Below are 16,564 nucleotides of genomic sequence, written 5' to 3'. Positions count from 1 at the left end.
CACCGTCATCCAGCCCGTGTCCTGCGGGACAGCGACCCATCTGACCGTGTACACCGTCATCCAGCCCGTGTCCTGCGGGACAGCGACCCATCTGACCGTGTAACACCGTCATCCAGCCCGTGTCCTGCGGGACAGCGACCCATCTGACCGTGTAACACCGTCATCCAGCCCGTGTCCTGCGGGACAGCGACCCATCTGACCGTGTACACCATCATCCAGCCCGTGTCCTGCGGGACAGCGACCCATCTGACCGTGTACACCATCATCCAGCCCGTGTCCTGCTCCAGCCCGTGTCCTGCAGGACAGCGACCCATCTGACCGTGTACACCGTCATCCAGCCCGTGTCCTGCAGGACAGCGACCCATCTGACCGTGTAACACCGTCATCCAGCCCGTGTCCTGCAGGACAGCGACCCATCTGACCGTGTAACACCATCATCCAGCCCGTGTCCTGCAGGACAGCGACCCATCTGAGCGTGTACACCATCATCCAGCCCGTGTCCTGCTCCAGCCCGTGTCCTGCAGGACAGCAACCCATCTGAGCGTGTACACCGTCATCCAGCCCGTGTCCTGCGGGACAGCGACCCATCTGACCGTGCACACCGTCATCCAGCCCGTGTCCTGCGGGACAGCGACCCATCTGACCGTGCACACCGTCATCCAGCCCGTGTCCTGCGGGACAGCGACCCATCTGACCGTGTAACACCGTCATCCAGCCCGTGTCCTGCGGGACAGCGACCCTTCTGACCGTGTAACACCGTCATCCAGCCCGTGTCCTGCAGGACAGCGTCCCTTCTGACCGTGTAACACCGTCATCCAGCCCGTGTCCTGCGGGACAACGACCCATCTGACCGTGTAACACCGTCATCCAGCCCGTGTCCTGCGGGACAGCGACCCATCTGACCGTGTAACACCGTCATCCAGCCCGTGTCCTGCGGGACAACGACCCATCTGACCGTGTAACACCGTCATCCAGCCCGTGTCCTGCGGGACAACGACCCATCTGACCGTGTAACACCGTCATCCAGCCCGTGTCCTGCGGGACAACGACCCATCTGAGCGTGTACACCGTCATCCAGCCCGTGTCCTGCGGGACAGCGACCCATCTGACCGTGCACACCGTCATCCAGCCCGTGTCCTGCGGGACAGCGACCCATCTGACCGTGTAACACCGTCATCCAGCCCGTGTCCTGCGGGACAGCGACCCATCTGACCGTGCACACCGTCATCCAGCCCGTGTCCTGCAGGACAGCGACCCTTCTGACCGTGTAACACCGTCATCCAGCCCGTGTCCTGCAGGACAGCGTCCCTTCTGACCGTGTAACACCGTCATCCAGCCCGTGTCCTGCAGGACAACGACCCGTCTGACCATGTAACACCGTCATCCAGCCCGTGTCCTGCAGGACAGCGACCCATCTGACCGTGTACACCGTCATCCAGCCCGTGTCCTGCGGGACAGCGACCCATCTGACCGTGTAACACCGTCATCCAGCCCGTGTCCTGCAGGACAGCGACCCATCTGACCGTGTACACCGTCATCCAGCCCGTGTCCTGCAGGACAGCGACCCATCTGACCGTGTAACACCGTCATCCAGCCCGCGTCCTGCAGGACAGCGATCCATCTGACCGTGTACACCATCATCCAGCCCGTGTCCTGCAGGACAGCGACCCATCTGACTGTGTACACCATCATCATTTTAAAAGCTTTAAGCTCAGTCCTGAATCTCCTGGTTTTATTGTAACTGTGAGTCCTGTGTAGATGTTTGAGCTCCATTCCAGATGAATGAGGGTCAGCAGGGCTGTTGCGTCAGAAACGAACAAAAAACCTGGTTGAACCCGAGTTTCACTTACTGACGTTGGACTATGTGTTAGTAAAGGTCTGCTAACCGGCTTGTTCTGTCATATCTGCTGCTTAGACACAAGTTCACGTCTTCAAACTCAACACTACCTGCCTTCTTCTCCCTCATGTGGCTGCTATGATGAAGATGAAAGATGGAAGACACTACACACCCAATCATTTTTCCTGGCAAGTCCTACCGGGCACCAGCCATTCACATTAAATACTACTAAAGTCTGCAGGATTTGATACTCGTGGACTAGATAGTCTTAAATACACCAGAGACAGAGCATCACAACAGTACTTGTTTACATGTAAATATTCAGGATTGTATTTTCTCCCCAATTGTATGCAGCCAATTAGCCCACTCTTCCGAGCCGTCCCGGTCTCTGCTCCACCCCCTCCGCTGATCCGGGGAGGGCTGCAGACTACCACATGCCTCCTCCGATACACGTGGAGTCGCCAGCCGCTTCTTTTCACCCGACAGTGAGGAGTTTCACCAGAGGAACGTAGTGTGTGGGAGGATCACGCTTGTCCCCCCCCCCCCTGAACAAGCACCCCGACCAACCAGAGGAGGTGCTAGTGCGGCGACCAGGACACATACCCACATCTGGCTTCCCACCCGCAGACACAGCCAATTGTGTCTGTAGAGACGCCCAACCAAGCCGGAGGTAACACAGGGATTCGATCTGGCGGTCCCCGTGTTGGTAGGCAACAGAATAGACCGCCACACTACCAGGACACCAGGATCGTATTTTTAAACTTAATCCATATTTTCTGAAGTCAGAGCAGTCAGAGCTGTTTCAGCTAGAGGATCAGGTTTGAAGGCTATTATCTGATGGAGGCCACTGCCTTCAGTTAATTCACCCTGGTGGTTAAAGTTGGTACTGCAGCTTTAGTGCTGCGCAGTTCCCCAGAGCCCAAAGTAAAAAAAAAAAAACTGAAACTTTCCAGCGTGCAGTAGTTTAAAGAACTACCCTGAATAATTACTTTATTAATCAAAGAGATCCCTCGGCTCCTCCTGACAACAATGACAGTGTCCTTGAGCAAGACCCTGAACTCCTCACTGCACCCATGCACAACTATGCCCTTTGCATTAAAATGCAACTTGAATGACTGAATTTTCCAAAAGGGCGTGTGAAGTCAACTGAAGAACACACACCTGTCAATCACTGACCCCAACCAATGACTGCTGTTTAGATCACAACTGAACACACAATTCCTGACTTGGTTCTAACACACCAAGTTGGAACTAGATTTGTTTCTGTTGAGACTGCTCGAGCAAGTTCCATTAAAACTAACACACTATGATAACACACTGTCATCACTAACACACTATCATCACTACCACTGAGTTCATGCTGAGTGTGAAACATACATCAGTGGTTGCTACCAGACAACGGAGACACAAGTATTGTGTGTGGCCTTCCAACGGATCAAACCTCACCAATAAAGTGGTTCTTGTTTTGACAGGAAATGAAAACCGTGGCATTCTTTGGTTAAACTGGGTTTCACAGCAGATGTATGGAATCAGATAAAGCACATCCCTACAGGAAACCAGGGCCTCCTCCAGACCTCAAACAATCAGAAGCAGGCTATACTCACAAGGATGAGGCTAGCTAGCAGATAGCATCACATGTAAGGGTCCAGAGTGTGCGAGGAAGTGTTCATGTGGTTGTGGGTCTAGACCATCCCGCTCCACTGTAAGGAGGTGTATGTCACTTCGTCCTGCCCTGGTGAACACAGCAGAACGGTCTTCTTGACGTTAGAGCCCAGACGGGCCAGAACCAGGACGTCCGACGAACAGACGGACTCATCCAGAGAGAGACACACGGCGATGAAGTGAGCATGGAAACGAAGAGGGTCCCCTGAAAACAGACAGACAGACAGAGACAGACAGACAGACATGTTCTTGTCATTCCTTTCTCTTTTCCACCGAGTAAGGATGGAGGCCGGGTGGGTTGTAAGCCAACGACAGGGCAGAATTTATCTGACTGGTCGCTCTCTCCTGTTAATCTTTCTCCGTTTCCACATTCTGCCTTCCAGATGGATAGCACCACTGGTTTGGGGATTGAACTGGTGTACAGGACCAGTACTTCCTGTTCTCCCATTAAGAGTCAAACTCAAGCGTCCGGGTAGCATGGCGGTCTATTCCATTGCCTACCAACACAGGGATCGCTGGTTCAAATCCCTGTTACCTCCGGCTTGGTCGGACGTCCCTACAGACACAGTTGGCCGTGTCTATGGGTGGGAAGCTGGATGTGGCTATATGTCCTGGTCGCTGCACTAGCGCCGCCTCTGGTCGGTCGGTGCGCCTGTTCGGGGGGTAGGGGGGAATAGCGTGATCCTCCCACCAGCTACGTCCCCCTGGTGAAACTCTTCACTGTCAGGTGAAAAGAAGCAGCTGGTGACTCCACATGTATGGGAGGAGACATGTGGTAGTCTGCAGCCCTCCTGGATCAGCAGAGGGGGTGGAGCAGAGACCGGGACGGCTCGGAAGAGTGGGGTGATTGGCCAAGTACAATTAGGGAGAAAAGGGGGGGGGGGGTCCCAGGGAAAAGTAAATAAATAAATAACAGAACAGTGTCTGTGTGAATCTGAACATATGATTGGTGGATTGTCTTTATGAAATACAAAGTTGCTTTGATTGGTCAGTTTTGCTGACATCATGACGTCACATGGTCTTACACTGTCAGTGCCGCCATCTTTAACATGTCAAATAGTCCTGGTGTAAACTATGGATGTACAGTAGAGGAAGCCGGATCTAAAAATGGTGCCTGTTCATACCTATGAGAATTGCTCGCCTGGCCCACTGACTATGAGCAGTAGTGTTACTCCCATCATGCCTCTGGGCTGTGAGAACGAGCGAACCGCGTTCAGGATCCGGCGCTGCAAAGAAACCAAAGGCGGCACAGTGGCGCCCACCCGGCGTGCGACTGTGCACCGCGTGCTGGCGTTCTGCAAGCAGAGGTGTCACGACGTGTAACACAACAGCGTCCTGTCCTGTCCTGTCCTGCCCTGCCAGCTAGGGGGCGCAAGAAAATGTCAATACACAATTAGCCGTGTTTGCGGGTGGGAAGCTGGATGTGGGTACGTGTCCTGGCTGCTGCACTAGCGCCTCCTCTGGTTAGTCGGGGCGCCTGTTCGGGGGGACTGGGGGGAGTAGCGTGATCCTCCCATGTTCTACGTCCCCCTGGTGAAACTCCCCACTGTCAGGTGAAAAGAAGCAGCTGGTGACTCCACATGTATGGGAGGAGGCATGTGGTAGTCTGCAGCCCTCCCCGGATCGGCAGAGGGGGTGGAGCAGAGACCGGGACGGCTCAGAAGAGTGGGGTAACTGGCCAGATACAATTGGGGAGAAAAGGGGGGAGGGTTAAAAAGGGGGCGGGGGTTTGTTATCCCTGAAAGCTACAGTCCTGAATCTGCTGGTGTGTCGCCTACGTAGGTGGTGGTGAGGTGGGTGTCTGAGCTCCACTCAGAAGGAACGAGTCAGCGGGGCTGTGGTGTCAGAAACAAAGCAAGCCTTCCTGAATGGTGTGCTGTCACCATCTGCTGGTGTCGCTTCATCATTCTATCTTTTTGGTGTTGGTAAAGCTCCACCACTAATACTGAAGCCTTCATGGGCGCAGTATGAGTGTGGAGGGAGTTCAGGGTGGATGTGTGTTGAATACAGGAAGCAGTGTTTCTCTACACACCTGAATAGACGAGGAAGTCGCCTCCGAACTTCCCCGCGGACGTCATGTGGAAGCCTCTCCGTCTCAGGTCTCTGAACACACTGAACCGGACCTCGGCACGCTGGTTCTGGTTCTCCTGAGGACCACCGGTCTTCAGGAAGGCCTTCTCCTCTGGACAGTAGCTCAGCCTCGCCCGGGCTGTGTTTAGCTGGACAGCCATGGCCGAGCGAGGGAAGCTGAAGGTGCGGTCCAAAACCTCCAGTCGCTCCGTCAGCGCCTCGGATGCTCCGTCTGAGAAAACAGGAAATGAACCAGGAAGCAAAAAGCAAACTGTGAGTCACCTCAGACGCCCAGACACCTTGTTAAACCTGCTGACAGCATGGATCAGGATTCACACTCGGTTTATGAAATCGGTTTCCTGCCTATTCCCAGGACTTCATCTTGGAGGTCCACGCCAGGCGCTGCTGACGAAGGCTCATATTTAATATTAGGTGTCAGTGGAAGTCTCAACAGTCTGTCGACGGACTGTGTGACTGGACATACCGGCCAGACTCCCCACACTGACGTCACATCTCATTCATTCATTCATTCATTCATTCATTCAATCATTCATTCATTCATTCATCAGCCGCTTCTCCGGGGTCGGGTCGTGGTGGCAGCAAGCTAAGTACGGCACTCCAGACGTCCCTCTCCCCAGCAACTCCCTCCAGCTCCTCCTGGGGGATCCCAAGGCGTTCCCAGGCCAGATTGGACATGTAGTCCCTCCAGAGAGTTCTGGGTCTACCCCGGGGTCTCCTCCCAGTTGGGCGTGTCCGGTAAACCTCCAAAGGAAGGCGCCCAGGAGGCATCCTGATCAGATGCCCGAACCACCTCAACTGGCTCCTTTTTGACACGAAGGAGCAGCGGCTCTACTCCGAGCTCCCTCCGGATGTCCCAGCTCCTCAGCCTATCTCTAAGGCTGAGCCCAGACACCCTGCGGAGGAAACTCGTTTCCCCGGCCTCACCCTTTCAGTCACTACCCAGAGTATTTGGGGATGAGTTGTTGCCTCAAGTGAAGCGGTTCAAGTATGTCACATCTCACCAGGTCAAAATACAATTTTATTTTTTGGGATTTTTCCCCTTTTTCTTTCCAATTATATCTGGACAACTAGTAAGTGACCCGCAACCAAGTTGTGGTGATCATGACGTTTATTAGTTCTCCACCCGTCTAAATCTCCCTCCTCTTCATCCTGCCAGCCAACCGCCTTCCCCCTGCCCCTAACCCCCCCCCCCACTCCAACTCCCTCCCCCCAAATGCTCAAAATCATCTGAAATGCCGAGAAAAGTGGTTTTTAGCCATTTTTAGAATTTGAATTTTCTGCTAATTTTCTGGTCCTCTCTGGAACAATACCTACCACCTCCAAAAAGAAATTAGGATCATAAGTGCTTTAGTTTTCCGTCCCGCTATCTACACACACTAACACCACACACACACACACACACACACACACACATTCCGAAGATATATGAGTAGAAGGTGGGGAAGTAGCCCCACCTGTACGACACGTCACAGAGAGGATACACACCACCGTCTCTTCAGTGTGTTGTCTTGTAGAGCCAGCGGGCAAGAGCGTCTCTTCCTCGTCGTCGGCGTCGGACGCCATGACAGAAGAGTGTAACGACACGCAAAGCACTATGGGTAATGTAGTGTTTCACGGACGGCTTTACAGTAAACTACAACGCGGAAGTGCGCTCGACTACGGAAGCCCAAATGACTGCGGACGTTCCGCCCGAGTATGTTTGGGCCTTTAAATCTGATTCATCAGATAACACACGCGGACACTTCGACGCGCGCAACAGCGGACAACTTTATTGTTCGTCAGACCCGCCAAAACCCGAACCGCCCGCACGCGCTGATTTCCATTCAAAAACAGAAAACTTTATCGAGTTCACTTCACGTGACAGCCGCCATATACGCCCGTGCTCGACCCATGCAAATGCGACTGTAACGTCGTGGCTGATTTCACGGACGCTGCTCGCGGTCACCGCCCGGCCGCCGTCCAGCAAGCCGCTAAGAACACGAGGTTTGTGCGGACGGCGGAAAGAGCCGAGGCGTGACGTAGCCAGAGCCGCCATCTTGTTGAACTGCTCAGGATTCTGAAGGGATGCCACATATTTTATGCATATTCCGCACATTATGCACACTTTTAATTTTCCGCTGTTTTTTATAGGTGCCCCCGATCATCCCCGATAACCTCCAAAAGGAATCGAGGCCCCGAGTGCTTTAGTTTGGCCGTTTATAGACTCCCACACAGACACACAATGTGAAAATACAGGAGTCGACTACCCCACTCTTCCGAGCCGTCCCAGTCGCTGCTCCACCCCCTCTGCTGATCCACATACATGTGGAGTCACCAGCCGCCTCTTTTCACCTGACGGTGAGGAGTTTCACCAGGAGGACGTAGCACGTGGGAGGATCACGCTGTTCCCCCTCCCCCCCGAACAGGCGCCCCGACCGACCAGAGGAGGCGCTAGTGCAGCGACCAGGACACATGCCCACATCCGGCTTCACACCCGCAGACACGGCCAATTGTGTCTGTAGGGACGCCCGGCCAAGCCGGAGGCAACACAGGGATTCGAACCGGCGATCCCCGTGTTGGTAGGCAACGGAATGGAGCACTGAGACAGCTGATTAATTGTATCATCTTCCAGGTTGTTTCCATGGCTGGAAAACTGGTTTATGAGCTTCCAGGTTTTCCAGGACGAGGGGGAACCCTGACACCGTCCGTGAAACCATTCTGTTCACGGACACGTTAGACGAACTGAACCCAGATACCCGAGGTAAATGTGCAGGACTTCACATCCAGATCCTGTTCCAGATCCTGTTCCAGATCCGACCAGGAGTCACTGACATTTACCTCTCTGTTGAGGAGGCGTCACTGAGCATGCCCAAAAGAAGATTTGGGGTTCTGCCTTGGCTCAAACGCTAAAGACTGAGACCCTGTAACTGACCACAGACCTCTGAACATGTGCTGGGACGCTCCGCGACGGAAACGACCCCCTTCGAGGTTTGACACTATTAACTGGTTCACGTTCTCAGGAGAAAGACCACACAGCACCTGTAACACACACCAGGTCAACACGGCAACGCAGCGAGCCGTTTCTGCTGCTGTCTCTGTCTCCATGTTTCCGAGCATGTGGTCTACAGGATGAATCCCGTCTCAGGGCAGCGGGTGGTGACTCCACATGTATGGGAGGAGGCATGTGGTAGTCTGCAGCCCTCCCCAGATCGGCAGAGGGGGTGGAGCAGAGACCGGGACGGCTCGGAAGAGTGGGGTAATTGGCCGGATACAATTGGGGGGGGGGGGGTCTAAAAAAAGAAAGCAATCCCAGCAGTCCGGGGGCACCCCGGTGGCTCACCTGGTAGAGCAGGTACCACATAAGGTTGAGTTCTTCCTGCAGTGGCCTGGGTTTGATGTGGTCTGGGCCCTTTCCTGCATCCCCTCCCCTCCCCTCCCCCCCCCTGCATCTCCTGCCCCTCTCTACTATCGCGACTAAATAAAGGTGGAAAATTAAAACTGAAATCAAAAGCAACCAAATCCTGCAAGGCATCGGAACGAAGGCCCGCCCACTCACCTGGACATCTGTCCGTCAAGGCTCGGAGCAGCGTCGACTTCCTGTCTTGAAGAGCGAGAACGCTTTGCTCCTCAAAGCTCCTCTGCTGCTCCTCCTCGTACTGCTGCACGAGCTGCTGCTGCTCCTCCGCGGATCCTCCTCCCGCTTCTCCCTGCCGGGAGTAAACAAACCTCCTCTTAACTCCTAAAGACACAACCCTGGAGATCTACACGCACACAAACGTCCTTTACAAACTTCCTGGTGTCCCCGAATACAGGGGTTCCCACACTGCTCCAAGCCGAGGCCCCAAACAGTACCAGCTTCTGGCCACCCGGGTCTTCTAAAACCTACTGACAACACGACGCCACTGACGATGTAACAAAATACGACATACTTGTATTGATGTAATAAGTACATCTGTATCTGGATATGAGCTCTTCAGCCAGACTTTCTGGATACTCGGTTTATGGACGGTATCTCCAGTAGCGGTGCCGCACGGTGGCGCAGCGGGTAGCGCGGTTGCGTCACAGCAAGAAGGTCCTGGGTTCGAGCCCCGGGGTAGTCCCACCTTGGGGGTCGTCCTCTGTGTGGAGTTTGCATGTTCTGCCTGTGTCTGCGTGGGTTTCCTCCGGGGGGGCTCCGGTTTCCTCCCACAAGTCCAAAGACCTGTAGGTCAGGTGACTCGGCCGTACTGAATTGCCCCTAGGTGTGAAGGTTTTATAATACACAAACTCCTCAGTTTGATTTTAGTTTTAATTTTTTTAGCTTTCCCCCCTCATCTTTCCTCCATTATGCTGAGCCCCCCCCCCCCCCCCCCGTGGCCCTGTGAAAACCGCTGCCCTGATAAACCGGACGGTGTGCTTCAGTTATCGGGGCGCCACACTGCTCAGCCCCCCTGGGAAAGTCTACTCTAGGGTGCTGGAAAGGAGGCTCTGACCTGGGATGATGCAGGAGGAACCATGCGGACTCCGCCCCGGCCGTGGAACAACGGACCAACTCTTTAGCCTTGCAGAAGTGCTGAGGGGGACGTGGGAGTTCGACCAGCCAGTCTACATGGGTTATGTGGACTTGGAGAAGGCTTATGACCGTGTACCCCGGGGCACTCTGTGGGGGTACTGCGGGAGTATGGGGTACCGGGGCAGCTGCCACAAGCCATCTGGTCCTTGTATAACCAAAGTGAGAGCTGTGTCCACATTCTCGGCACAAAGTCAAACACATATTTGGTGGGTGTCGGACTCCACCAAGGTGGTCCCTGATGAAACGTATCCGTCAGTAAATGTCTCCAGATGAACTGATTCAACCTCCTTCTCAAGGATCGTCTCTGAGCCCTTTCTTGTTTGCAGTGGTGATGGACAGGTGGACGGACGAGATCAGGCAGGAGTCTTCGTGGACGATGATGTTTGCGGATGACATCGTGATCTGTAGTGAGAGCAGGGTGCAGGTGGAGGAGAGCCTGGAGAGGTGGAGGTATGCACTGGAGAGAAGAGGAATGAAAGTCAGTAGGAGCAAGACGGAATACCTACAGTACAACCGGAAAGTATCCACACCCCTTCCCTTTCCCCACATGTTGTTATGTTACAGCCTTCTTCCAAAATGGATTAAATCCCTTTTTTTATCTCCTCATCAGTCTACACACAATACCCCATAATGACAAAGTGAGAAAGGTTTTGTAGACATTTTTGCAAATTTATTAAAAATAAAAAACTGAAATATTGCATGTACATAAGTATTCACACCCTTTACTCAGTACTTGGTTGTGAGACCCTTGGATGGAGACCACTGTGCTCTTCAGGACCTCCAAAGCTGTAGACATTGTTTTGTACCCTTCCCCAGATCTGTGCCTCGATACAATCCTGTCTCGGAGGTCCACAGACAATTCCTTTGACTTCATGGCTTGGTTTCTGCTCTGACATGCACTGTCAACAGTGGGACCTTATATAGACAGGTGTCTGCCTTTCCAAATCATGTCCGATCAATTGAATTTACTACGGGTGGACTCCAATCAAGATGTAGAAACCTCTCAAGGATGATCAGTGGAAACAGGATGAACCTGAGCTCAGTTTTGAGTGTCACAGCAAAGGGTGTGAATACTTATCGTGGCTTGCAAAAGTATTCATATCCCTTGAACTTTTCCACATTTTGTCACGTTACGACCACAAACATAAATACATTTTATTGGAATTTTATGTGAAAGACCAACACAAAATGGCACACAATTGTGACGTACAAAGAAAATTATACATGATTTAAATTTTTTTTTGCAAATAAAAAACTGAAAAGTGCAGTGTGCAAATGTATTCAGCCCCCTTTTCTCTGAGTGCAACCAACTGCCTTCAGAAGTTGCCTGATGATTGCTGAATGATCGAATGTTGACCTAATGACTAAATAGAGTCAACCTGTGTGGAATCTAATCTCAGTACAAATACAGCTGTTCTGTGACGGCCTCAGAGGTTTGTTAAGAGAATATTGGGGAGCAAACAGCATCATGAAGTCCAAGGAACACACCAGACAGGTCAGGGATAAAGTTGTGGAGACGTTTAAAGCAGGGTTAGGCTATAAAAAGATTTCCCAAGCTTTGAACATCTCACGGAGCACTGTTCAATCCATCATCCGGGAATGGAAGGAGTATGGCACAACTGCAAACCTACCAAGACACGGCCGTCCACCTAAACTTACAGGCCGAACAAGGAGAGCACTGATCAGAGATGCAGCCAAGAGGCCCGTGGTGACTCTGGACGAACTGCAGAGATCCACAGCTCAGGTGGGGGAATCTGTCCACAGGACAACTATTGGTCCTGCACTGCACAAATCTGGCCTTTATGGAAGAGTGGCAAGAAGAAAGCCATTGTTAAAAGAAAACCATAAGAAGTCCTGTTTGCAGTTTGCCAGAAGCCATGTGGGGGACACAGCAAACATGTGGAAGAAGGTGCTCTGGTCAGATGAGACCAAAATTCAACTTTTTGGCCTACATGCAAAACGCTATGTGTGGCGGGAAACTAACACTGCACATCACTCTGAACACACCACCATCCCCACTGTCCAACATGGTGGTGGCAGCATCATGCTCTGGGGGTGCTTCTCTTCAGCAGGGACAGGGAAGATGGTCAGAGTTGATGGGAAGATGGATGGAGCCAAATACAGGGCAATCTTGGAAGAAAACCTGTTGGAGTCTGCAAAAGACTTGAGACTGGGGCCTCCGGAGGTTCACCTTCCAGCAGGACAACGACCCTAAACGTAAAGCCCGGGCTACAATGGACTGGTTTAAAACAAAACATATTCATGTGTTAGAATGGCCCAGTCAAAGTCCAGACCTAAATCCAACTGAGAATCTGTGGCAAGATCTGAAAACGGCCGTTCACACACGCTCTCCATCTAATCTGACTGAGCTTGAGCTGTTTTGCAAAGAAGAAAGGGCAAAACGGTCAGTCTCTAGATGTGCAGAGCTGGTAGAGACATACCCCAAAAGACTTGCAGCTGGAGGTGCAGCAAAACGCGGTTCCACAAAGTATTGACTCAGGGGGGCTGAATACTTTTGCACACCGCACTTTTCAGTTTTTTATCTGTAAAGAAAAATTTAAATCATGTATCATTTTCTTTGTACTTCACAATTGTGGGCCACTTTGTGTTGGTCATTCACATAAAATTCCAATGAAATATATTTATGTTTGTGGTCGAAACGTGACAAAATGTGGAAAAGCTCAAGGGGTATGAATACTTCTGCAAGCCACTGTATGTACATGCAATATTTCAGTTTTTTATTTCTAATAAATTTGCAAAAATTTCTACAAAACCTTTTTCACTTTGTCATTATGGGGTATTGTGTGTAGATTGATGAGGAAAAAAAGGAATTTAATCCATTTTGGAATAAGGCTGTAACATAACACAATGTGGGGAAAAGGAAGGGGTGGGAATACTTTCCGGATGCACTGTAGGTATGAATGAGAGGGAGGACGGTGGAATGGTGAGGATGCAAGGAGTAGAGGTGACGAAGGTGGATGAGTTTAAATACTTGGGGTCAACTGTCCAAAGTAACGGGGAGTGCAGGAGAGAGGTGAAGAAGAGGGTGCAGGCAGGGTGGAGTGGGTGGAGAAGAGTGTCAGGAGTGATGTGTGACAGAAGGGTACCAGCAAGAGTTAAAGGGAAGGTTTACAAGATGGTAGTGAGACCAGCTATGTTGTATGGTTTGGAGACAGTGGCACTGATGAAGAGACAGGAGGTGGAGGAGCTGGAGGTGGCAGAGATGAAGATGATAAGATTTTCACTGGGAGTGATGAAGAAGGACAGGATTAGGAACGAGTATATTAGAGGGACAGCTCAGGTTGGACGGTTTGGAGACAAAGCAAGAGAGACAAGATGGAGATGGTGTGGACATGTGAGGAGGAGATGCTGGGTATACTGGGAGAAGGATGCTGAATATGGAGCTGCCAGGGAAGAGGAGAAGAGGAAGGCCAGAGAGGAGGTTTATGGATGTGGTGAGGGAGGACATGCAGGTGGCTGGTGTGACAGAGGAGGATGCAGAAGACAGGAAGAGATGGAAACGGATGACTCGCTGTGGCGCCCCCTAATGGGAGCAGCTGGAAGTATTAGTAGTAATAGTGCTAGTAGTAGTAGTAGTGCTAGTAGTAGTAGTAGTAGTATTGCTAGTAGTAGTATTGCTAGTAGTAGTGCTAGTAGTAGTAGTAGTGTATTTAGTGAATTTGACACCTATGGCATGTCTCTTGTCTGGAAGAGGGACCCCTCCTGAGGTTTCTCCCATCTTGGTTTCCTGGTAAGGTTTGTCTCGTGGAGTTTGTCCTCCTTCGGGTCTAGGGTCCAAGAATAGAGGGTGTGTCCTGTGTCGTATTCTGTGTGTTCTGTTGTGTATTGTGCTGAGTGTAAAGCCCTTCAGGACTACCTTGAGATGTTGGGCTTATACAAATAAACTTGACGTTGTATACAGGTATTTGTTGGATTATACCTTGTGTATACTCCTCAGATTTTAAACATTTACATTAAAATTGTATTCCTGTTTACTTGTTCTGCTTGTTGCCCCGTTTCGGAGTTCAACAAAAAACACATCTCAGTACTCGGTGTACTTGTACGTGAAGTATGTGACAAATAAACCTTTGGATCTTGGTTTGTTTCTGTCAGGTCCAGCATTCAAATGTGACTGAGAGCCTAAAGGGCAGAATAAAATACAGGTTCTACTCGGTTCTGATGTCTGCTATCCAACACATACTAGTACTCGTCCCATGCACAAGGTGGCCTTGTACAAGGCCACCTTGTGGCCAAGGTGTGCAAGGCCACCTTGTGGCCAAGCTGTACAAGGCCACCTTGTGGCCAAGGTGTGCAAGGCCACCTTGTGGCCAAGCTGTACAAGGCCACCTTGTGGCCAAGCTGTACAAGGCCACCTTGTGGCCAAGCTGTACAAGGCCACCTTGTGGCCAAGCTGTACAAGGCCACCAACCCTTTTTTGATTCGGAGCCATAATGACAGGACTCCAGTGTTTCTGCATCAGGGCCTCGGGAACCAGCAGCGCTGCTGGTTTCCCGTTCCAGCAAGTAGCTCGTTCCATTCACCCGCCTGCAGTCGGGGAGGTGGAACACCTCCTGACCTCCTGACTCCCCGCCTGCAGTCAGAGAGGTGGAACACCCCCTGACCTCCTGACTGCAGTCAGAGAGGTGGAACACCCCCTGACCTCCCGCCTGCAGTCGGGGAGGTGGAACACCCCCTGACCTCCCGCCTGCAGTCAGAGAGGTGGAACACCCCCTGACCTCCCGCCTGCAGTCAGGGAGGTGGAACACCTCCTGACCTCCTGACTCCCTGCCTGCAGTCGGGGAGCTGGAACACCTCCTGACCTCCTGACCTCCTGACTGCAGGCGGAGCAACTGCAACAAGTGGGTGTGATGAAGTACCAGCCTGAACAGGAAACCAGCTGGTACCCGAGGACCTGATGCAGAAACACCTCTCCCCCTGCATGGTACCGGCTCAACTGGACTCTACTCTCTTCGACTCTACTGGCTTTACGTGTTGGGATGTGGTTGTCCACTGCAGATAGCGCCCCCTCACGGTGAAGCCCCGCTGGTCATTTGTGGGCGTGTTGACTAGTTTGTCCTCCCTTGTCTAGCAGCGCCTCCTCACACCAGTGTTTTATTTTCACACAAGTCAGCGAGACCGACTGTAAATGTGTGTTGACATGAACAGTATTAGTGTAACTAAGAGACTCATGTTTGACATGGACACATGATCAGCTATAACGCACAGGCTTCATAAGACTCACTCTGGCATTTCCTGTTAGGAACACAGCTGTTCAGCTTCTCTCTGACCAATCACAGGTCAGATCCTCTCTAGATTTAAATGAATAGGAGTAAATATACATGTAGGATTTATATTTGTTTCCAGAATCCACCCATGGTGTTTATAAAAGTGCTCAGCAGACCAGGAGCGGAATATTAACACAGCATAGATTCATATTTATAAGATATTCATATATTTGTATTTTAATATATTTATATTTTACTTCTTTATAGCGGTGTTTTCATGTCACCTTTTGGTATCGGCTCAGCTCACTTGGACCCTCGACGGAGATGGCACCAAGAAAGTACCTGGTACCGCCCCTAAAACCAAACAGGCCGAGTCGAGCCGAGCCGGTACCGTGCAGTGGACGTACAGGCTTCATACCTCGTCTCCAGCCGGCACCACCTTGGCCGCCCCCGTCTCCGCCAGCAGACGCGCCTCCTCCCGCAGCAGCTGCAGCGGTCTGCCCAGCCGGCAGTTCTGCCTCGGCTGTCGGGTCAGAGACCCCACCAGCGACCCGACCAGACCGCGGTCCCGAACCGCCCGCAGGTCCACACACCGCCACAGCAGAGGGGTGGACCCACACAGACTCACACCGACGACACAGGCGGACCGGCTCCTCTCCTCCCTCTCAGTCCCGCTCTGCTCCACTTCTCCCTTCCTCTCCTCCACCTCTCCCTCCCTCTCAGTCCCGCTCTGCTCCACCTCTCCCCCCCTCTCAGTCCCACTCTGCTCCATCTCTCCCTCCCTCTCAGTACCACTCTGCTCCACCTCTCCCTCCCTCTCAGTCCCGCTCTGCTCCGTCTCTACCTCCCTCTCAGTCCCACTCTGCTCCATCTCTCCCTCCCTCTCAGTACCACTCTGCTCCACCTCTCCCTCCCTCTCAGTCCCGCTCTGCTCCGTCTCTACCTCCCTCTCAGTCCCACTCTGCTCCATCTCTCCCTCCCTCTCCTCCACCTCTCCCCCCCTCTCAGTACCACTCTGCTCCACCTCTCCCTCCCTCTCAGTCCCGCTCTGCTCCGTCTCTACCTCCCTCTCAGTACCACTCTGCTCCACCTCTCCCTCCCTCTCAGTCCCGTTCTGCTCCACCTCTCCCCCCTCTCAGTCCCGCTCTCCTCCACCTCTCCCTCCCTCTCCTCCACCTCTAACCTCTCAGTCCCGCTCTCCTCCACCTCTCCCTCCCG

At 52.4% G+C, this 16,564-nt stretch overlaps 1 protein-coding gene across 1 annotated transcript; it reads right to left on the bottom strand.

The window, feature by feature from the left end:
* Positions 1 to 1,600: 1,600 nt before the first annotated feature.
* Positions 1,601 to 16,217, bottom strand: tsen34 (TSEN34 tRNA splicing endonuclease subunit). Its single transcript, XM_056282932.1, has 5 exons — positions 16,208 to 16,217; positions 15,765 to 16,063; positions 9,126 to 9,276; positions 5,532 to 5,801; positions 1,601 to 3,704 (listed from the first exon to the last, which is right to left on the bottom strand). Exons 1-5 carry the CDS (start codon positions 16,215 to 16,217, stop codon positions 3,520 to 3,522), a joined length of 915 nt encoding a protein of 304 aa, XP_056138907.1. The 3' UTR covers positions 1,601 to 3,519.
* Positions 16,218 to 16,564: the final 347 nt, after the last annotated feature.

Source organism: Lampris incognitus, chromosome 7 (genome assembly GCF_029633865.1).
Source record: "Lampris incognitus isolate fLamInc1 chromosome 7, fLamInc1.hap2, whole genome shotgun sequence".
NCBI classification, from domain to species: domain Eukaryota; kingdom Metazoa; phylum Chordata; class Actinopteri; order Lampriformes; family Lampridae; genus Lampris; species Lampris incognitus.
This window is presented reverse-complemented; position numbering and strand designations above follow the sequence as displayed.

Coding starts and splice junctions, on each gene's coding strand:
- tsen34 (XM_056282932.1), bottom strand. Junction 5,802..9,125: donor CTTGACGGACAGATGTCCAG/GTGAGTGGGCGG, acceptor CTGTTTTCTCAG/ACGGAGCATCCGAGGCGCTG. Junction 3,705..5,531: donor CGACTTCCTCGTCTATTCAG/GTGTGTAGAGAA, acceptor GTCTGTTTTCAG/GGGACCCTCTTCGTTTCCAT.